Source organism: Notechis scutatus, chromosome 1, assembly GCF_049901735.1.
Source record: "Notechis scutatus isolate UNSWTSFEM ecotype Mainland chromosome 1, rNotScu1.2, whole genome shotgun sequence".
Classification (NCBI taxonomy): domain Eukaryota; kingdom Metazoa; phylum Chordata; class Lepidosauria; order Squamata; family Elapidae; genus Notechis; species Notechis scutatus.
The window spans coordinates 239319294-239343342 of record NC_142009.1 but is presented as its reverse complement, the minus strand read 5'-3'; the positions used below and the strand labels follow the sequence as shown (position 1 = coordinate 239343342).

General features: G+C 36.7%; 1 protein-coding gene across 1 annotated transcript in view; it reads left to right on the top strand.

Annotated features, from left to right (window-relative positions):
* The window catches only part of CTSD (cathepsin D), a 31763-nt gene that overhangs the window by 339 nt on the left and 7375 nt on the right, over positions 1–24049 (top strand). The window contains exons 2-5 of the mRNA XM_026668249.2: positions 4299–4455; positions 18677–18800; positions 22138–22256; positions 23286–23485. Of these exons, the coding sequence (XP_026524034.1) occupies positions 4299–4455; positions 18677–18800; positions 22138–22256; positions 23286–23485 (600 nt within the window). The remainder of the gene's footprint in view (positions 1–4298; positions 4456–18676; positions 18801–22137; positions 22257–23285; positions 23486–24049) is intronic.

Below are 24049 nucleotides of genomic sequence, written 5' to 3'. Positions count from 1 at the left end.
AGCAGCCATCGAGTTTTAACTTTTGCCGACCTTTAGGCATCGATTGATTGGAATTAGAAGAGCCTCTGGATTGGATGCTATGTTGAAGAAGCAAAAAAAAAAGTTATTTTTTTCTAAGCGGATTTGAATGTGGACAATTTGTTTGAAAGGAAACGGGAGTGCAGGAGAGTATCCTCTGGAATCGGTGGCTGATCTTCCTTACTGCCCGACTTCTTTCAGAACTGCACCCCTGCTTCCGAAAATTCTGATCAATTATCAATATACTTGATCTAACCTAAAGATATTGAGGAAACCTCCCCAAGGACTCTTTTAACTAAGCTAAAACCTTCCCGGATGGTCTTGTGATAGCAAGTTGAAGATTAGCCTTTCTAGAGGGCACCAGGTTGCAAAAGTTGGCTCCAATTTAAAAAACACAAGCCAAAACCCTAGGTTATGTTAATATTGTAAGCAAGCTGTTAATGATGTCAGCAGCATGCAAGAGATTTTTGCAGTTTCTGTTGTGGTTCCCCCCCCCCCCCACTTTGTAGCCTTTGAACACTTGTTTCTCACCTTCCAATTCATGAACCCATGCACTTTTCTTGATATTACTATGCTTCTGAAATTTGCCAAAAGTCAGCCATAATGTAATAGATGTGGAATAGATAGCACCACCACTAGATGGATTCGCTACTGGCTGGCAAACCGTACTCAACAAGTAGTCCTTAATGGGTCTAAGTCTACATGGAGGGAAGTAAGCAGTGGAGTGCCACAAGGTTCCGTCTTAGGCCCAGTACTCTTCAATATCTTCATTAATGACTTAGATGAGGGAATAGAAGGGGAACTTACCAAATTTGCAGGTGATACTAAGCTGGCAGGAATAGCTAACACCCAAGAAGATAGGCTCAAGATCCAGATGGATCTTGACAGAATAGAACACTGGGCCATATCTAACAAAATGAAATTCAATGTAGAGAAAAGTAAAGTCCTACACTTAGCCAAGAAAAACCAAAAGTACACATATAGATTGGGTGAAACCAGGCTCAGTAGCAGTAACTGTGAGTCTTAGTGGACAACCAGCTAAATATGAGCCAGCAGTGTGCAGCAGCAGCCAAAAAACCCAATGAAATCCTAAATTGCATTAACAGAGGGATACAATTAAGATCAAGTGAGATACTAATACCACTCTATAAAGCCTTAGTAAGTCCACACCTACAGTACTGCATCCAGTTTTGTTCACCACATTATAAAAAAGATGTTGAGACTCTAGAAAAAGTACAGAGAAGAGCAACCAGGATGATTAGGGGACTGGAGGCTAAAACATACAATGAACGGTTATAAGAACTGGGCTTGGCTAGTCTGGTGAAGAGAAGGACCGGGAAGACATGATAGTGGTCTTCCAATATTTGAGGAGCTGCCACAGAGAGGAAGAAGGGGTCAAGCTATTTTCTAAAGCGCCTGTAGGCCAGACAAGTAATAACGGATGGAAACTGAACAAGGAGAGATGTAACCTGGAAATCAGGAGAAACTTTCTGACAGAACAATCAACCAATGGAACAGCTTGCCCTCAGAAGTTGTGGGAGCGCCATCACTTGAGACTTTCAAGAAGAGATTGGACTGCCATTTGTCAGAAATGGTGTAGGGTCTCCCGCTTGGGCAGGGGAGTTGGACTAGATGACCTACAAGGTCCCTTCCAACTCTTATTATCTGTATCTAATACATTGATTTTTTTTCCATTAGGCACTTGGGGATGGGAAGGGAAACATTTTCCCAGTCTACTCATGTGCACTTGTTCAATAATTTTGAAGTTGTTGTCATCTGATGGACATTGTTTCTCTAGTTTGTGGTTTAAGGATGAAAAAGGATGCAAACTTGAATTGCATAAATGTTAAAAGACTTGTCTTTCATTTGGGGTGGGTGGGAGAATTTAATGTTTGAGCAGAGATTAATTTAGTTTATCAAAAAATGGCAAGAGGAACAGTCCAAGTGAATAGTACAGTAGCTGCCTACTGATTGGATCTGTAAAGATAAATTTCATCTTAAAAACATATTTCTAACCCCAGCTGCCACAAAATAGTTTCCCCACCCCCTCTTGAGTCACATATCTTCTTGCTTTTATGTATGCATCAGACAAACCCTATTAAAGATAGCACTACCCTAAAAATTAACACAATCATTACTTTAGTGGTGGTGTATTTTAATGGTAGAAAGTACCACCTATGTGTCTGGTAGTGTTGAAATACATGCTGGTCAGATGAATAATATAACTATGCTTAGATATTCCATAAAGCTAATACTTCAGTTTATTTTTAAGTGCAGAATTATTTCTTAGAATATAGGAGAGAGCACTGTTCCACCCTAATTCTGCATATGTGGGTTGCAAAGTTAAGAGCACAGTTAAGTTATATTTAGGTGTCTCCATTGGCAAGAAAGGTCACCCTGAGCAGAGTCTATAACTCTTCCTTGCTGTCTGCAGGAATTAGGAAAATACTCTGTCGCTGATATGACACTGTTTATTTCTTTTACATCTAATTCAATTTTACTTTTTAGCCTAATACATCATTGTAGGCTGATGTGGCATTCCAGGAATGAGATAACCATGCTTGTTTGTGAAATCTGTTTTTAAAACCTTAACATCTGGCATTTTGTTTAAACATAATGTAATTTGAGTGAAATACTAAAGTTTGAAATTTAATGTATTCTGTGATTAGCACAAGCATCCAGTATTTGATGCAAGTGTTTTTTTCTAATAAGGAATCAAAAATCCTTATTTTGATTAACTGAGCAGTTTTTAAAATATTATTAATCAGATATTTAGCATTAGTACTGATTGGGAAAGAAGAAAGTGCCTATTCTTCTTTCCCCAAAGTCTCTGATAGGCCTGGACAATTGGGTGCTTTCAAAAAGAAGTGTAATGAGATGATGATAGCATCCATTTTTCAAAACCTTCTGCTACTTGCTGGAGAAAGGGATAATCTGGATATAGGGCCCAATTTGAAGGCAACATATAATGGCTGGTTTCCAATATCACATAAAGTTTATGGACTCGATTTCAAAAAGCAGTGCCATTGGAACTTGCTGACACTAATGAAAAACCAGGAGGGGTAAATGTAGTAATTAAAGTTTGCAGTCTGATTCTCATTTATGAGATTAAGCACCATTGAACTCTTATGTTTGAACATATATTTACTACTGTACAGAATAAATGCCTAAAATTATTTCCAGTTAGATCTGGGCTTCTTTCATTGAGGAGTGTGCCTGCATTTTAAAATGTGAATAATACCACTTAACTAAAACTCTTCCCCCTACTTTCCGGACACCATAAAGACAACTTGATTTCTCTGTCTTTTAAATTTGTTGGTTCCTGTTAAACTTGTTGATAATTTTAGCTGGTTTTGATATCGCATAATAGTATAACTTAATATATAGTGCTGATTTTGATATGAGGGTTAAGCATAACATCAAACAGATTGTAGGTCAGGAGGATGCCTTTTGGTCTTTAGATAATGCCTATTTTTGAGGTTTCGGGAATTTTATCCTTCCAAGTAATGTTTAACTTTAAAATAACAGATTAAAGATGTCAGTCCGAAGTAATTAGAAGCTTTCAGAGGTTGGACTTTTAGCAAATACAAGTTAATAAAAGGGAGTAATGAAGCTTTAAAACCCTGATCTGTCCGGAGGTTCCCATAATTACTGAAGGGTAAACTAGCAAGGCTCCATTAACTTCACAAGATCTATGCCAGTAAATCCTGGTGGAGAATGTGTCTACTAGACAAAGTGATGCTTGATAGTTAGGTTTAGATATAAAAAAAAAAGGAAAACTATTGTTTCTATGCTGTGGGTAGTCCTTGGCTTACCTGCACAATTGGGACCAGAACTTCCATTTCTAAGTAAGGTTGTTAATTTTATGTCCTTTAGTGCCATAGTTGTTAAGTGAATTGCTGCAGTTCAGTGAATGACATGGTCATTAAACGACTCTGGCTTCCCCACAATGAGATTGCAAATGGCAATCACTGGGATGCTGCAACCATTGGAAATGCATGGCAGTTCCCGAATTTTGATCATGTGACCATGGGGAAAGCTGTGACCATTCTGTGATGACCAGTTCTTAGTCACGTTTTTCAATGCTGTTGTAAGTTTGAATTATAAGTCGAGGGCTACTTGTACCTAAAAACTTATCTTGTGTTGTGAATGTGAACTGTGCTAGCAATGGCCATATACTGATTCTTCCTGAAGAATTACAGGAAAAAGAGGACACCAAGGAAAATTGCTGTGGCTAATGTGTTTCTTTTTGTTGTTGTTTAATAATTTCTCCTGAACAGAATCCCACTGAAGAAATTCCCTTCCATGCGTAGCATCTACAATGAATATGGGACCGATATCCAAGACTTGATTGAGTTGGGACAAATGCTGAAGTATAAATTTGGGGGTCCTGGTGCAGAAATACCTACCCCAGAGGCTCTGAAGAATTACATGGATGTAAGTAGGGTGGCAGTATCCTCATCTTTTATCGTCTTTATTGGTTTTGGTCTCCTAGCTATGAGAAGAATTGATGTGATATCACAGTACACCAGGCTAGGCAAATTAATGGGCTGTACAAATATATCAACAGCTACCAGTATTAAGAACTGTACTCTTAACTCCTGCCTCGTGGACAGCATACTTCAAATATTTTGGATAGTGAGATGGGCGGTATATAAATTTAATAAATACCCATGGCTAAAGAGCCGTGGTAGAAGAGGTTTATCAACTTCTCGGTCTTCCTGGATCTGATTGGTTACTGTGTGACATAGAATGCTGAATTAATGAGTCTTCATGCCTATGTAGACCAGTTGGTGTCCTTCCGTTGCACAACTATCTGTAATGGTTAGGTGATCTGCGCTTCAGTTTGAGAGTATCCAGCAACTATTGTTTCATAGCTCTTGCTGCGCATGCTCAGCTTCATTCCTTTAGGCAAATTTGGAATGTGGGCCATCCACCCTACTATCTCATAAATCCCAAAGTGTGTCATTTCCTTGTGAAAAATATTCTCACAGAAACGTTTTGTGGGAATATTTCAGGCTAATTTTCTACAGAAAAAAAAAACACCTCACATCTACGTGGGAGACAACTTCATGATTTGCTTAGGGCCAAAGATGCTATTGAAATAAAGGTATAGGAGAGGTATGAAGTAATAGATGAAAGTAATTAGAATATGGATATATGGACTCTTACGGTTCTGACATTTGGGGAACAAAGTTCACTCAAAAGATACTCCAGTTGAAAAGAGAACTGATCCAGTGAAATGGCTAAATTTAGGAAGGAGAAAAACCTGGGACCAAAGTAGAAGTGCAAATTTTCTGTGTAAAATCTTCTTATTCTCTGTCATTTTGACACCACTGCTGTGATTTCCACTTGATCAGAAAAGCATGTTTATAAAATATGTGCACTTATATCTTCTTAATACAGTTTTACAGCTGGAATTTTAATTTCTTTCCTAATGGAAAATAGGCAGACAATCATTTGCATTTGGACATTGTACCTGGAATGTAATAACTCCTTGGTAGTTTCTTCCAGGTTCAAAGAAAGTCACACTACTGGTGCTTGACATCTGGTTGGTGTTTCTCAAAATGAAAACGAGTGTAGCTGCAGTGAACAGCGTCTTCCTGTTTCTGCTTTAATTTTTTAAAAATATTATTTGCAAGGCAACATTAAATTATTCTATTTTATTTTTATTTAATTTATATACTCTTTGTTCTATGTTTATTTATCCAGTTTCCTCATCCAGTTTCCTGTTGAGCAAAAGATACAACTCAAAAGTTTATCAGCAAGGCAATAGTTAAAGGAAAACTGTATTCAAGTTCTGTGTCTATGATAATTTTTTTAATGACTAATTAGATCTCAGATGGTATATGAATGCTTTTGAGTCATGTGATTCTTGAATTCCTTGTCAGTGAAAAAAAATAGATATATGGATAAGACCAACCACAGTTTTCTAAACTAGGGTAAGCTAGGCTATCTCCTAATACCCTGGTTAAAACCCAATCCGTTTTTGACACCCCACAAGTTAAATTGGTAATTGGAATTTGCTGATAAAACACTTTGATTAGAGACTGCAACTTTAAGCCACAGTGAACTGTTGGATATATAAATACATGTGACAACTAATGTTGTTTAAAATATATTTTTCCTGTGTAACTGTTTAAACATCACATTAAGCCATACTTTAAAATCTGTAGAATAAGCCATAGTAGTTGGGTTTAAACAGCATACGCTCCCAAAATAATCACATTATGGCTTGCAGTTTATGGAAACCCATCCTATAAGCTGGATAGAATGAGGGGCTCGTTTTACAGAAGACACTAAAGTATAATGTAGTTTGTTTGGTTTTGGCTTAATGTGCTGTGCAAATAGTCATTATGGTTTATAGTTTAGCTTACTATGGAGGCCCGTCTATTGTAGTTTATTCAGCAAAGCATTTAAATCATGGTTTAGAAGAAATTGCAAGCCAAGCTATCAAATTGGAGGGAATATCCTACAGGCCAGCACCCTGCTTCATGCAGAAGGTTCAGCATTTGAATATGCTGAACACTTGGCTGGTTAGTATCAGGGAACTTCAGCAATTAGTTCCATTATGGAGCAAGTCTATCAAGCTTTTGCAGAAGAGCAGGTTCCTAACTCTTCTGCATAAATAAAATCAGATGTATCTTATAAACGTGGAATTGTATCAAACCATAAGCAGACCTCTGTCTGAAAAAATACAGAAACCATTGGAGAAAATAATCAGAATATATATAATAATTTAGGATGGACATTTATGTTTTGCAAAATGCAATTAACAACGCAGGCCATCATTTGATAGATTTTCAACCAATTGGAATTTTTTGCTTTGAAATAAACAACTTTAAACAAAACTGACTTCTGCACTTCTTCAAGTAGCAAATGGTATCTTTATGGTTTTGAGTGTTTTTTTTTAAAAAAAAACTCTTCAAAAATAACCACTTCAACTTGTAGCATGTATTAATTATATGACTGGCAAAAGTAGCAATTTCAGGCACACCTGTTTCATTAGAAGGAGGTCAATGTATTGAGTTCTTGAGTGAATCTCGGTAACTTTTGGGTATCCCAAGATTGCTACGAATAGTGGGCTTTCTTGGACCAAGTCCCAGTGAAGTCAGCAGGGTTTATTGGGAGGAAACATGATTAGAGTCAAGTGGTTGGTGTATCCAGGCCAATCATATCTATTCTTCAAAAATCTAGATGGCAGCATAGATACATAGAACTGATAACGCTTGACTGCCATCTAGTAGTCATCCAGATTTTTGCAGTCTGGATATAATAGGTCTAGATATATGTCCGGTAGGTCTGTCTTTTCAGCTTTGAAGTTTTGTATTCACTAGGGATTGGTTTAATTGAACTTGGCTTTTTCAACCTGTCATTTCCACATAGTAATTCTTGGTTTCCCATCATCCAGTTCCCAAGCCTGCTCTCCCAGTTATCAAATCCTACGTAATACAAATCATTGTTCTCTCTTAATAGTATTTTGCTGGAGGGGGAGCTGCTACAGAGGGAGTGAGTCCTTATGAAACTGCAGTTATGCTGGAACAGCCAGGTTGTCTGTTGAAATCAGATAATGTCCCATTATATTAGTATCACCTAATATGAGAAAAGGTGGTATTGGAAATTCTTTCTGTTAAACTCTAGTGGTATGGATAGGTGCCGTTATGGGTTGACAACATAGCATTTAAAGAAATTCAGTCATTTTTGATGTGGGAGACTAAGGCGCCACAAAACCAACGGCTACAAGTAAAGACCATTCTTTATTATTCTTGAGCTAATAATGCCCTGAAGCTCAGGGTTGGGTATCAAAAGATTTTATTTCTAAATAAAAAGCATGTTTCCTCCTGTAAATCTCTGTTGAAGTCTGTCTATATCTGTCATAGTGTCTGGCAACTTGGCTGATGTCATCTTTCACAAACAAAATTTGAAGTCTAAAATGTTCCCATTTCCAAACATGCCTTGCCCTTCTATAAATATATCTTAAATTTTAAGTTGTTGCCATTTTCCTGGTGATCTTGCTGCTGCTTCTGAGATGCCTGCCTGCTTTCTATTAAACTGCTAATTAAAATCTTCTGCTTATTTGATCTGGGAAGGAAAGGGATATGTACTGCAGTGAAGTTGATGAGGTTCCTCTTCCTTTTGAAAGCATTAAATATTCCTACGAGGCATACGGGAGAATAGCAGTATGTTGGGAGAAGAGATGAGTAGTTGCAGATGTGGCTGGAACCCAGGGAAAAAAAACTAGCATGTCTCTCTTCTCTCCCCCTCCTCCCCTCCATCATCTGTTATGGATCTAAATCAGAGGTCTCATTCTCACGGCCCGCGGGCCAATTGCAGCCCGCAGGACGATATCCTGTGGCCCCTACCGTGATATGAAAGTATAATATTAGTGCGGCATTTGAGGATATTTTTTTAACAACATTTTTTGTGGAATCCCTTATGCGGCCCAGCCTCACCCAGAGACTGCCTCCAGCGGCCCCCAGGTAAATTGAGTTTGAGACAGCTGATCTAAATGGTCTGTACCTCCAATTTGGAATAGTTGAGCACAGGTAGTCCTTGACTGACAGCTACAATCGGGACCAGCATTTCTGTTGCTAAGCAAAGGACTTAAGTGAATCCCGCCCAATTTGACCCCCCCCCCCTTTTTTTGCCATGGTTGTTGTGAATCATGTAGTTGTTAAACAAATCCAGCTTCCCCCATTGACTTTGCTTGTTGCATCTAGCTGAGAAGATCGCAAATGGCAATTACATGATCCTGAGATCCTCCAGCCACTGTAAGTACATGCTGGTTGCCAAGTGCATTATTATTATTATTTTATTCCAGAACCATGGGAATAGCACGATGGTCATCAGTGCAAGGAACGGTTGGTCGTAAGCCACTTTTTTCAGTGGTGTTGTAACTTTGAACAGTTGCTTAATGAATGGCTGCCTGTATTTTATCAGACATATTTCTTCTCCCGTGGTTGTCGTTTTGTTTGCCAATTTCAAGTGAGCTCTACGAGAATGTATGGAATTGTTTAATCAAGCTTTATGTGTGAAATGTACCAAGTAAAATTGCTCAATATGTTCCTGCCCTGTATTTTTTTTTTTTTTTTAGGAAAAACTTAATTGGTCTTTGTCTTGAATGGAGAGAAGGAGGTAGCATATTAAATCACATTTGGCAATTATATACAGTCCAAATCTTTACCTGAAGACTTTGTTGATACCTTTCCAGGGTAGACTTACAGTGATTTAGATGATATTCAGCCATAAATATACCTATATCAAGTGTTTTGAAGCATATCTTCACAATCTGCTTTTGTAAATTTATAGGCCAACCCATAATGCTTTGAGATTATTGAGTTGACAGCTGTGAAGTTAATTGGGATGAATGCCATTGTAGGGACAAAGGGAACATCAGCCTAAACTGGCACTCTTTCTGTGACATATAGGTAGAAATAAAAAGTGCCTCAAAGCCCAATGCCAACTACTGTATATTCTCAAACATTATGCTGCTGTTATTTGCATAAAACAAGATAGCTTAGTCATGGTATTCCAGAGCCATGTTAAAACCTCTCGTAACCGTAAGATCCTGAACAAATTACCTGTTCACATTCCTTTCTTTCTCATACTGTCAATTATGTTTATATAAAACAAGTACCAACTTGCTCTTCAACCGGTAGTCATACTTCATTTACAAGAGTGGAATTGGCTCTTCTTCATACACATTTGAATCTGCATAGGATCTAAGGTAATTTGTCTCCCCAACCGACAGGGTCTGAAGGCTGTCAAAATCCACATGTACTTTATAGTGCAAATAGATTTCTGGGTATCTTTATGCCCCATTGCTAAAACCTCTGCTTATTCATGCATCCAGTGGGTGGAGATTCTAGAGAGAATAAGACAGAGGGCTGATCAGGCAGTATTCTGCTTGCTTTTCTACTTTTTTTTAATTTGCTATCTGCCATTCAAGTCATAAGGCTTTCAAGATATTTGAAGAGCAATTTAAACAAAAAAAAAAAGATAATGCAGCAAAGGACAATTAAAAATACAAGAGTTCAAGTCATCCATACAATTTGCTGTGAACAAAATTATAAAATTTTATAATTGCTGCTTCAATACTTGCCTGGTTTTAAAATTGTCGCAAGATGCTGAAAATCTTGACACCATTGTATTTCAGGAACTTGTCAGGTAATTAGGAGAAGTGGGTTTGATGTTGACATTTTTGCTTTGTGTTGCATTTTTCTTAAGGAAGATGAAAGGTAATCTTCAGTTCAGATTACCTTCAGTTTAGTTTACCTACTTTAAAAACCTATAGTGTAAAATATCTGTAGTGGGGGATGATGTTTGAGAGTATTATGGGTGACTATAAGTATTATTGCTCTAAGTCGCTCTGAAATAAGATAGGCGGCAAATAAATTTCATAATAAATTAAAAAATTATCTCCGATGGTTAATTAATTTTATTTTTATTTTTGTCTGCATATGTTTCATGCAGGCATAGCAAATTTTGCTTTTGACATAATGAATATCTCGTGCATTGAAGCAAGTGCATGATGTTTGAGTCTCAATATTCATCTTTGCTTTGATGTGGTCTTTTGGTCTACATCAGTGGTCCCCAACCTTTTTTATGCCGCGGCCCGGTACCGGCATCAGCTGGGCGCCGCCATCTTGTTTTGATGAAAAAGTGCTTCCGGTGAGCTTTCTACCCGGAAAAGCTCACCGGAAGCACTTTTTCATCAAAACAAGATGGCGGGGCCCAGCAAACCAGCGGCCCGGTAGGATTTGTTCCACGGACCGGTACCGGTCCGCGGACCGGTGGTTGGGGACCCCTGGTCTACATGCACATGCTGTAGTCACTATCTGCCTCTGAGTCTCTTCAGACCACCATCAGGGTACAAAAGAATGCTTTGTACCTAGGTTACAGGACAAGTTGCTTTTAAACATTATTAGTTCACCTTTGAATTAGCCACACCTATCCTGACATCATGTTGTAAAAGCTTTCTCCTTGGCAATTCTTTGGTGAATGAACACACAGCATCCGCTGAAAATGCCAAATCTGCCTATTGTTTAAGCATGAGAATTGCAGAACAAGCTGGCTTTGCTCTTATTACACACAGGAATGCAATTTTGAAAGTCAAGACAAGGAGAGCTTGCTAAATTGCTCTCTGTACCTTTGCTTTTCAGAAGAATGGCAAAAACAATCTGAAGTGCACTAAGTAATCATGTGCAGTTTAAATACAAGTATAACAAACTAACTTTTCTCCAAAAAAGCTTTTTTTTCTGTTTGTCACGCCAAATTAGCTGACATGCTATCATTTGAAATACGAATAAGAGAAATGATATATGTACCATCAAACAGTTTTCTCTAACATTACTGGCATAGCTCCTTTGCCTTTGCTGAAGTGGTTTCAAATCTCCTACTAAAAAAATCTATAATTTTGAATTGAATGGAAAAATGTAAACTATTGCAACAATCTTCTTCATATTTGCTATATCTGTCTTTTCTTCTCCGTTGTATGGGTGAGGCTCTATACTTCTTAATTTTTCATTCTTTACACAATTTTAAGCTAAACAAAAAAGAAAAATACAAACATATGCAATAGCATTCAAGATTCCTCAGAACTTCAGAATTGATAAGCACAGGATTTTCAAAAGTGGTCCTGGAAATTATTATAAAATGAACAATTCCAAAATCTTTGACTGTATTTGTCAAAATGTTTCTCCCCTTGTAGAAGAATGCAGATTTTACACAGATTGGCAACATGTTGTTGCAAATCTAGGTGTAGATTTATCCTTCTAATGGCAATAGCACTTAGACTTATATGCCACTTTACAGTGCTTACAGCCTTCTCTAAGTGGTTTACAGAGTCAGCATATTGCCCCCAACAATTTGGGTCCCCATTTTACCCACTTCGAAAGAATGGAAGGATGAGTCAACCTTACTAATGCTATATAATGTTAGCCAACTCCCATGTCTTCTTGATATTGGATAAATTCCAAATAATAGGGATATAATCAAAAACATGTATGTTTTAGATTTTGAATTAAAGTAGGCACATATTTATCTACCTGGCTGTTTATTTAAAATGTAACTCAAAAGCTTGAGTGCCCTGTATAAACCTAGACTAAGATGGATGCACTTTAACGGGAAGAATACTGTATACCAAAATAGCTGTTAAAAATAAGTCTCTAGATTTATCAAGGAAATAGATTTGTAGTTTGAATGCATAGTAGAATGTTTTCCTGATCTGGGAATAACAGTGATTGCTTCATTAAAACTAAATGCAGTGGATTGACTTGAGAACGCTGCACTATAAGCCTCTAATAAAATAAGAGACAAAAACCTGCTTTATGTTTTATACCGATCTTTGACTGAAATCATTGACCATGATTCTTCTACAATTTCAGAGATTTAATTGTAATGATAATCCTTAAAGCAAGTTCTGTGGATGTGGGAAATTGTGGTATATCCATTTCCATTTAAAAAGAATCCATTGCTCCTTCAGTTGATGAAGAATTAATATCATATAATTTAGAATTACATTAAAATGTGTTGAATAATGAATCTGGAATCTGTTCTTTTCCCACTTATATCCTAAATAAATGGTACAATATTACATTGCTTAACTCATTGAATATCCAACTAACTTGCTCTATGTTCCATATCTCACTGCTTTGTGCAAAGTAATCAAAACTCAGTTTAGAAGCCCAAGAAACTCATTAAATTTGCATTTAGCAGGGATCAAAGATCTTTATCAGACCAGGGATGGGTGAGATGTATAAAGCCATCCAATTCTCTCTTAGACCACAATGACTATTTCAGAGAGAAGCTTTGCTGAACATCTGCTTCAGCAATCTTTTGGTGAGAGATCAACTTTCTGTAAAGCATTACTGGTGCCAACATTAGTTACTCCATCATGACCCATCTTTCCCTAAATTCAAATTTTTATGATACAAAATGCCATAGAACTACAGGTGATTTCTTAGCAAGTCTTTCATTTGAAGCTGTTGAAAAACCAGTGTAGTTGCTAAATAAGCTAACTTTAGCAATCTTGTTGAAGCTGTTTGAAAGTGTTCTGTCTCAGCCACACCTAGCCTACCCCCACAGTTGTTCACAAGGGTAAAAAAAATACTATAATGAGGCTTTCACAATCAACCATGCTTAGTCAACATTTGACTTGCAGGGCTAGAACATATTAGAAATGTCACCTGGGAAAGATGAAGCTGATATTCATATTTGGGAAAACGATTTTCAAATGTATTTGAAATGCTTGTTTCTCTGGTGCTTTTCTGAAGTGGTGCATATTCAAAGGAACTTAAATAATAGTGGTAAGTCAAAACAGAAGAACAAAAAAACCCCTCTCCATTTCATTTTATTTCTTCATATATTTAACAGCTCAAAAACACGGTTTTGTACCATAGGGATGTGCAGAGCTGTAGATCTGAAAGAAAAATAAGTACTTCGGGACACACATAGGTGGACACATATCAATTAATAATTCTTTAAACCAAATTTGCATCTTTCCCTAGGATCATTCTGCAACTCTGGCATCAGTGCCCTGGTATAAGTCAAAGAACCTTCTTCCCTTTGAATTTGAAGTGTTGTGAAGCCCTGGGGTTTTTGTTTTTGTTGCTTTTTTTTTTTTTTTTGGTTATGCAATAAATTATGATAGTTGATTAGAGGCTATCAAATCTGGTGACTGCATGAATAAATGCTTATTATCTTGCCTCGTGTCTAATAATAACTTGTAGCTCTTCCAAGGACATTCCAGTGATGTATTTAATCTCATCCATCCACTTTATCCATTGTGTCCCTCTCTTATTTCTCACAACCTTACCACATATAATAGTTTTCTCTAGTTCTCTCTTCTGTCTTCATCTCACATGGCCAAAACATGGCCAATCATTGCTTTATGAGAATAGTCAATTTTACTTGAACCAGCACCAATCCGTTCTTCTTGTAATCAGTGGTAGCTGTAATAAAAGTTTTTTTAAAAATCATAATTTTAAGACGGTTACCTCCTTCCTTTCCTTTATCATTGTTCAGTTTTCATAACTGTTCGTTGTCACCAAAAAAATCCATTGCTTTTAAGTATTTTAATTGTTGCCATTGAAATGAACTTCCCATTCATGATTTAGTCTGTGTCTATCATTTCCTTCCTTAGATTAATGTCATATTTTTACAGAAACAAAAAAAACCCTATGTTGTAGTTTCAACTGTAATTTCATCAAACAATGCAGATTCTATCTTTATTGTCTCATATCAGTTTTAAAAACTAGGTTTTTCATTTCCCATTTTTATTTTTATCTTCTAGATCTTACTTTTGACTAACAAAGAAGCACATCTAAATTTTCTAGTTTTTCAGCCACTATACTAGTTAACATCTCTTTCGATTTTGCTATTATGGTACCCTGTTTCTCCAACAATACGGCCTCCCCCGATAGGAAGTCCCTGCATGTTTTATAGGCATGAAATGAAATTAAGCACCTCCCCCCAAATTAAGGCCTATATTAAAACATGCAAAATGGGGGGGAATGGTGGGGGGGCTTGCCGTTAGGAAGTACTTTTGTTGCACACCCGGATAGGGTGCTGCCTGCGTTGACCCCGATACGAAGTGCCCCACCAACGCCGAGGTCAACATCCAAGCCGTCGCCGCCCGCCCAAAGATGCAAGGGGGGGGGGAATTAAGTCACCCCAAAAAAGATGGCCTAGCGATTTTTTCGGGGCTCAAAAAAAAATAAGACCCGGCCTTATTATATGAGAAACACGGTATAAAAGGATAAAGGAACAATTTGTTTCCTTGTCTCAGTCTCTTGAATTCTCGATCATTTCTTCCCCAAATCTAGTTCTTTCAATATCTTTTTATTGTATAGAAAATCATCAGATAATCCAGCACAGGCGTTGGACTTAATATTTTTCGTATTCTGGCATGATCCATATGGTCCTCCTCCTTATAATCTCTTGCTCTCCGTTTTCTGGCTTACTAACTTCTATCTTATTTACAGCAATGCTGTTTGGATCTAATCTGTTTGGATGGGAATTATAGGAATAGGAGTCCAACATAATTGAAAGACTTTAGTTCAGGGGAGAAAGGCAGCTTTCTATTAAGAAAGAACAAAGGTGAGCGATCTTGCCTAAAAATATGAGGCTCAAAGAAACCATCTAAATCCAAAATCTATCCTTTGGTTTATTTCTGTTCCTTCTTAGGCTTTTTTAAGACATATTTTTACTCCTATTCATAGTTTTAAAATTGTTGGTATTGTTAGGGATATACACCCTAGCAGAACCTGCACGGCAGTCAGGCAGGCAGGCAAATATGTGAGACAAACGTTTTTGTAGCTTACACTCAGTAAAACAGATACACTGTGCTAGTTAAATAGTTTATTCCAGTAAGATTTATAGCATAGTCAAACAGTCCATATATCATACACTAGTTCAGTCCGTCCGGGGATTATTCAGTTGCAAAATCCAGTGTCGAAAAAGAGGTCATTAAACTTACAAATATCAGTCCAGTAATATATCTCTTCGCAGTAGAGATATGAAGAAGTAAAACCTCTTTTCTTCCTTCAGCAACAGCAAAGAACACGCAGTTAACAATCCATCATTGTCAGCAAGCAATCCAGTAAGCCAGCAATCAGTCAAGTTCTCTTGCTCCCTCTTATGGCGATTTACAGCCGCACCCAAAATTACATGATTTGCAGTTAAAGTGACACACACTTAAATTCACTATCATAGTTTATATATATTATTTTACCCAAACCACGTTAGGTAACCTATGTTATTCCTAACAGGTATTAATTTTACTTATGTATTTTATGGATAGGCAGAAATACACAAGAACAATTGGGATACTTTCAGTACAGGTGTTCCTTGACTTATGACCATAATTGGGACTGGAACTTAACGTTGCTAAGTTATGCAATGGTTAAATGAGTCATGCCCAATTTTATGACCATTTAAACAAATCATCACAGTCTTTAAGTGAATCGGGTTTTTCTCGTTGAACTTGCTTGTTGGAAGCCCTCTGAGAAGGTCCTAAATAGTAATTATGTGACCCTGAGACAGTGCAATCATCATAAATACAGGCAAATTGCCAAGCGCCCAAATTTTGATTTTGTGCCTGGGGAGACATTCCAATGATCATAACTGCGAGCACCATCATAAGCCACTGTTTTCAGGGCCATCATAACTTCGAGCAGTCATTAAATGAATGGTCATAATTTGAGGACTCCCTGTAGAGGACAGATAATGTACCAGCTGTGTGGCTGGAATGGGAAGCACGGGAATAAAACACCATGTGTACGTTAGCAGCTATGAACTATATTTATACATTTGGTCCAATGTTTCTATGTTCATTTTCAATGGAAGTGATTACTTTGACAAAATTGACAGTTTGGGAATTGCCTAACTAGAGTATAATCAATTCCAAACTGGCATTGTATTAGCTACTGAAGTCTATATGCCTGGATGTTTCTCTCAAGGGAACATACTTATTTGGACCAAGCAAGGGTGGATTTGATTTAAATCAACTCGATTTAAATCATAATTTTTAAAGAGCAACTGTCATCTCTGTTCGCAGCGGCTCCTCTTCTGACTTGCTGTTGACTCACTGACAGTTCCAATATTGCAGAATATACAGCCTCATGCTACATAACAAAGCTCCACTTCATGCTGAATAAACTAAATTATTAATGTATCTTAAATAGAAAACTATATTAGATTTAGATTTCTACTCCAAAAGCATTTTATTTAAATACTTTTTAATATTTTTATTTGATAAAAATAAAATCCATTTTATTTTATTTATTTTTAAAATGTTTTTTATCCACCCTGGGACCAAAGTTACCTATTATCATTCTGTTATTACAGTTCTTTGATCAACTACATTGGAGAAATCTGCACAAACATTTCTAACTTAGCAGAAACCTACGCTTCATATCAGCCAACATTTACAGTGTGCATAAATCTGTATGTTGTAGTTCTTTTTTGCAAATTTTCTTAAAGAAAAGTAGATATGAATGAATGTAGAAACAGTTCAACAATTGTGAATAGCAACATGTGGCCACTCTTTATTGAGTAGTCCTTGCAAACAGCTTTCTTTTATTTTGTATAACAATATATAGACAGGTGTAGCTTATAATGAGTCATTTTAGCATGGGAACAAGACCTTTCCATATTGAACCTCGGCCAAACAGACTAAGTTTCCTTTTGGCTGTGCCAGTTCTATTCCAGACAATTAGCAGGAAATATACATTTGCTAATAGTTGAAGGCTGTTGAAAGTAGCACAGTTTTGCATGGAAGTTTGTTATATGATGATTCTGAACACATAAATGTTTGGATAAATAGCAAAGGTCTTAAACAAAATGTAAAGTACATTATAAAGCAATATTTAATTTGAAGGGTGTGAGAGCTGAGAAAGGGGGAAAATCAACAAAGGGACAAGCTCAAGATCGTACTCTTTCCTGAAAAAATAATAATTGCAAAATACGCTACTAATATTTTGAAGTGAAGCCTGTTGAAGCAATGAATTAAGGTGTCTTCCTTTGGTCTGTTTGTTTTTTTTTTTTTTTACAAATATTGTTGGTATCATACTCTGTATATTGCTTTTCAAGTTTTTATGAATGATTATTTCATAGTGACTGGAATTTTATTTGTCTTTTCTTCCACATAAATGGATGTTAACAATTCATTCTAGGATGGAGGGAATAGATTGTTGCTGCTGTTGTTATCATATCCCATCTTTATTTTATACAACTCAGGGTGCATACATAATGCTTTTTGTTCATAAAATATTAGAAAACACTTAACTGTGATTTTTTTTTACTTTGGATGTCAAAATGTTGTATCACATTGTTTTCAGACCTCCCTATCCTAATGATGGGTATCCTTTCTTATTACTGCCCTTTTTCCTATAAATCTTAATAATAGAAGTGAGAAAGATTTATTTTTACTTTACTCTTCATTTTTGAGTTTGATTATAGTTGAAGTGTCCTGACGTTCATATGTTCTGTAAAATAATGAACAATGTAGTTGGCAGTGTAGCTGGATGAAGCATATTCTACTCATTGCAGAATACCTTATGCCACAAGACTTGAAATTCTAGACCTAGAAAACCTGGAACTACGCCGCCTTCGATCCGATCTAAGTATAGTACATAAAATTATATATTGCAATGTCCTACCTGTCAATGAATACTTCAGCTTAACCATAACGATATAAGAGCATACAATAGATACAAACTCAAAGTAAACCGCACCAAACTTGATTGCAGAAAATACGACTTCAGCAACAGAGTGGTCAATGTCTGGAATACTCTACCTGACTCTGTGGTTTCTCCCCCAAACCCCAAAATCTTTAGCCTTAGACTGTCTACTATTGACCTCACCCCTTTCCTAAGAGGTCTGTAGGGGGCGTGCATAAGCGCACCAACGTGCCTACCGTCCCTGTCCTATTGTTTTGTTTTGTTTTTCTTATATGTACCCATTTCATGTATTCATAACTATGTTTATACTTATACCTGTTATCTTATAATTGCTTGACAAAATAAATCAATATAAATAAATAAATATTTTGGATCTATATAGAGTTGTATAACAGCTTGGAATGGTCCTCTTCCCTCTCTCTCACTGGAGGAATTCTTAGTTATTTATTGTCCTTGCATGTTATTTTCTTTTTCAGGCACAATATTATGGGGAGATAGGTATTGGGACTCCACCACAGAAGTTTACTACAGTCTTTGATACTGGCTCATCAAACCTCTGGGTGCCATCTGTTCATTGTAGCTTCCTGGATATTGCCTGCTGTAAGTATCCATTCTTGCTTACGTAAAATCTTGTAGATGGCTGATTTGTACAAGACCATCCCATATGATTATAAATTTACCTGTATGTTCTAACAATATAGGATGACATTCTAAGAAAAATCCTCTCTGTTGCTCAGCAAAGTATATGAAAACCATGCTTGTCTATGTGCTGTTTCTCAACCCAGCTATTGAGCTTTTGCTGGTATGTAACTAAGAGCCCATCCAGTTTATAAAATTGAGGGAGTCTTCAGAAGAAATGAATTTCTTATACAGAAACTGCTATATCCAACTTATACAGTGTCTATATATCCATCTGGACAGTGGTGGGATGCTGCCGGTTTAACAACCGGTTCATTGAGCGCGCTCTTTGCACGAGTGTGCGCACTTCGCGTGTCCGCGTGCCTAAGGCGCTTTCACGCAGCACTGAAAATGGAGCATTTAGAATCTCAGCTGCTTACCTTCCAAGTCAGCAACGGTAAGTAGAACACCGGGGGCGGGGGGGGGGAGTCAGCTGTGCCACATGATTGAGATGAGTTACAAAGCAGGAAATAAAGGACAGGATAGAGTGGGGGGGGTGGATGGGGCCAACTGATTGCCGGAACTACTGGTTCACCTGAACTGGTCCGAACCGGCAGCATCCCACCACTGCATCTGGAGTTCTTCTGTTCCTTTGAGCTGAACTCTGGGTGTCCTCCAGTTCTATTCCAGGTTGTTGGTCAACCCAATGGAAGAGATTAGGAAGAGGATATTATAAGGAGGGGAAATTTTAACTTCTGGCAGAATGACATTTAGATAAATCCCATATATACGCTCCAACCAGAACTGACTCAACCCACCAACCCTTGAGAGAGAAGTCATAGTCCCAGGCTTCCAAAAAGTGCCCACGGTTAGAAGGCACTGCTTTTCTGTAGTAATGATAATACTCTGGAACAATTCTCTATGAAGATCAATTCCTCCTCCCTGTATTTTTCTGCTGTATTTTAGGAAGTTGTTGAAGATATAATTACTTTGGAAGACATTCTGTTAACAAGCACTATACCATTGTTTCTTTTGTATTTTTATGTTTATTACTTTGCTTTTGTTGGAGGTTTATGAAGCCATTATTTTAATGTATTGTGGAAATTTTAGCTGTTGTCATATTGTGTATATGTACTGCTTTTTACTTCATTTTGTAGAGTTTCCACAGTTTCTCCACAATGTGTGATGCCTCATTTGATTGTTCAGTTTTGTTTTTCCCTGAATGCTGAAGGTTGTGATAGATATCTTATGTCTCTTGAATTAACTGAAGTGTTTTTCCTAATTCCTGAAATAAATGGAGCACTTTCTGGTTGTGATGATCTTCTGAAGCAAATCCATACCCCATTAGAGATCATAATGAACTCATCTTCCAAATTGTTCTGTGCCTCTCCCATCCCCCAACCCTGTTGGATTAAAAAGATGAGAGTTACAACATACAAGTGAAGCCAATGCACCCTTCCAAATTAATTAGATGATTTAAATATGTAGGTTAAAGAGAGATTCGCTTTCATATTTGTAGCTTCAGATTTAAGCATTGCAATAAGATCCTATGTTCTATATTCTTTTTTGAAATTACCAAACTTGATGAAACTGTAATACAACTCTACTTCCATTGTACTGGGCTAAAGATAGCTGACGATTGTTTGAAGAAGAAGGTTCAATTTGGTGATGAGCATGATTAAATAATTTTGGTCAGAGTTGAATAGGGCTGAAAAAAGTGAACAACATGGGAGGTAAACTGTTTCAAATTATATTCAATTCTCTTTACAAGTCCTGTGTGCATATTCTACTTTCTCAAATTTGGAGATTCTTGAAAAAAATACTGTATATGCCAAGTTAGCCAATTCCCACACTACTCTTTTCAAACCTAATTTAACAGCTCAAATTGGACTTCTCCATTTAATTTCTGAATTCTTAGGGAACTTTAAAAAAGTAGCCTTTGTTAATGATTCCAAATAAAAAGCTGCATTCTGATAGTTATTTGCTCTACTCAAAAAAATATCCTTAATTCAAGAGGACCTTTTCACTAGAAGATATTTATCAGCAGATGGCACTTGAAAAGGGCAGAGCTACTTCAGATATAAACTTGTAAATGTTGACTCTCACAAGGAATATAAAAGACTCTAAAAGCCACTTTTCCCCACTGTGGTTTCTTAGTTCTATTTAATCGATTTTCTTTATGTGGACATGAATAAAGCAGTACTTGAACTGAGTAAAGAACATGGCTTTGATCCATATTTTTAAGGCAAATAATACTTGTTCTAGTTATTTTCCTCTAATTAAGATGTTGCAGAAAAGGTATAACAATGCAGATTAATAACTGGGGTGGAGTATTTTAAAATTGTGTAACTTTAACTGTTCCTTAGTTTCATGTAGCTGAAATAAAGCATTTTGTATGCCTTTCTCCAGTGTTTTTAAACCAAAGTTCAATCCTTCAGATTAAGTTCTGAAAATTAGGTAAAATAAGCCATAGAGATGTCTGTCTATTGCGGGGTGTGTGTGTGTGTGTGTGTTATTAAGTTAGAGGGAAAGTATTCATGTCTTATCTCTGCTTTTTTTCATCACAAGATTGAATTAGAATTCAGAATTATTAGTAGAATTCACTAAGTACATCTCCTTATTGGATCTTAAATGATGTGAGCCAAAATATATCTCTTTCCCTTTTGTTTATTGGTCCCATCTGTCTGTTGCAGTGTAGAAAGCAAATTAAAAAGTGTTATAAGAGCAAAGTATAGGTAGTCCTCGACAGTAATTGGGACTGGAAATTCTGTCGCTAAGCAATGTGGACATAAAGCACAATGACTCGTGACCATGCTACTTAACAGCAGCATTTCTGGCACTTCCGGTTGCCATCATTAGGTAAATCCAACAACACTGCTAGGTGCAGTAACTCGTGGCTGTTATTTCTGACCTCCTGCAGGCTTCCCCATTTACTTTGCTTGTTAAAAACTTACAGTGAAGGCTGCAAACAGTGATGACTTGACTGTAATTTGCTACAATGTCATAATTGTGTGTTGGATGTCAAGCAACTGAATTGCAATTACGGGATTGCAGGGGATACTGCAGTAATCACTACAAGCACTGGCCAGAAGTGTCATTCATTCAATGCCCTTGTAACTTTGAATGGTTGCTGAACTTGTGGTCATTAAATGAGGGCTATCTGTACTATTAATTTGGCATCTGTACTATTAATTTGGCTATTATCTTGTCTTTCACATCTATGTTTGAGTCTCCATAATTTTTATTTAGAGCATAGAGTCAAACCGTGCATTAGTTTCATGTATGTGGTCATCTTACAGTCCTTATGTTCTTTCTGCAGTAATACATCATAAGTATGATTCCTCAAAATCTAGCACATACGTGAAAAATGGTACAGATTTTGCCATCCATTATGGTACTGGAAGCCTTTCGGGATATCTTAGCCAGGATACTGTAACGGTTAGTACAATGATAGCATTTCATTATTTAAGTCATAAAAGGCTCCAACTCTTTAGTCAAAGTACTAGCTTTACTTTGTTGTGATTCTGAGAAATATTTGAAAGAGTGTATAATTATCATGATTGTATCTTCTTATTTTAAAAGGGAAATGTTTACTTAACATCTTACTTATTCAGAAAAAAGAAATCCATCCCAAACAAATAAATATAAGAGGCTATTCAGACTTTTTGAAAGAGACTTCTTTCCGTTTTCTTATTTCATAAGAAATTAACTCAAGTGTCCTTACAAGCTTGGTTTATTTTTTTCTAAATACTGCCACTGTGCTTTTAGACATCTATAACAGAAAAAGCAAATAAAGGGATGAAGACTCGTGATGGGGAAATGTTGGATTAAAAGAATGCTTTTAAGCAAATATGTAGCTCTGCCATGCAAAACATGGATCATTTATCTTTCAGTCAAGCTATTGCCTTACTCATAATTTTATTATGAATACATCCTGCTTTTTCTTCACTTTTAAGCATCTGATATGGGTTCATCTTGTTTTACCTACCTTTGGAAAAGATAGCAGGAGTTTTAATTCAAAAAATTAAAAGTCCCAATTCTTAGAATTCAAAACTCTAGTCTTTAAGAAAGAGGAGTGAGAGACTAGTGACCAGAAATATTATTTTGATGCAACGAGCTTGATGTTTCCCATATTTCCTAGAAGCTTCAACTCTAAGAGTATCAGTAAAATCTCTCTGCATGACAGGTGTCAAACTAGCGCCGTGATGTTTGGCTAAACAACAATTCCCAACAAAAGCAGCATAGCCATCCAGTTCATTTGAAGGAAGTGGCTAAGTTAAGATGATACTGTCATCCTACATAGAGTGCAAAACACTAAGCAATCCATTTAGGAATTTCTAGATATTTGTATCTTGATTACTCTATATCATACAGTGTTCATTGAGGTGTATCAAATGAATATTGGCATTTTCAGATATGATTTAAATGTGTTTTTGACTTCTTCCTTCCTGTTGGTTTTCCTATTAGATTGGCGACCTGTGTGTCCAGAACCAGTTGTTTGGTGAAGCTACCAAGCAGCCTGGCGTCACTTTTATCGCTGCAAAATTTGATGGCATTCTCGGCATGGCATACTCCAAGATTTCTGTGGATAAAGTAGCACCTTTCTTTGATAATGTAATGAAACAGGGATTATTGGAAAAGAACATATTTTCCTTTTATCTAAATAGGTGAGCCTCAAACTGGTAGACTGAAGTCTTTATTGTGTAATTTTATGTCCACCCTTGCTTTGTAGCCAGCTTTTAGAGCATAATAGTTGAAGACCCACCCATTTTCAAAGCAGTAGCCTCATTGTCAACAGACGTGAATAAAGATATTCTTAGGAGACAATGCCCATTTTACGTACAGTTTTAAATAAAGTGATCTTTCTACAAAGATGCAGATTTGGAACTTTTTGAAGGATCTTGAACTATCAGAGCAGACCCCCAATTATATACATAATAAATGCCCAATAGATATCTCTTGTCTTTGAAGCAAGTTCTGCTGAATTCAGTTTGGACTTACTAGTGAGAGTTGTTAGGATTTCAAAGTTGTTGATATCCTAGAAGGAACATTCAAGTTATCTTTAATTATGTTGCTTTGCTAGGATTCTATGAAAGTATGTCAGATCCTACATGATTTGTAAACATTTTGTTCTGTTTGTGTTCTTTATTCTTCATTGTTTCTGTAAATTCAGTATAGTGGCTCAGAGGTTACCTCCTTGTTTGTACTGATTTTTACTTTCTTTCTGCACT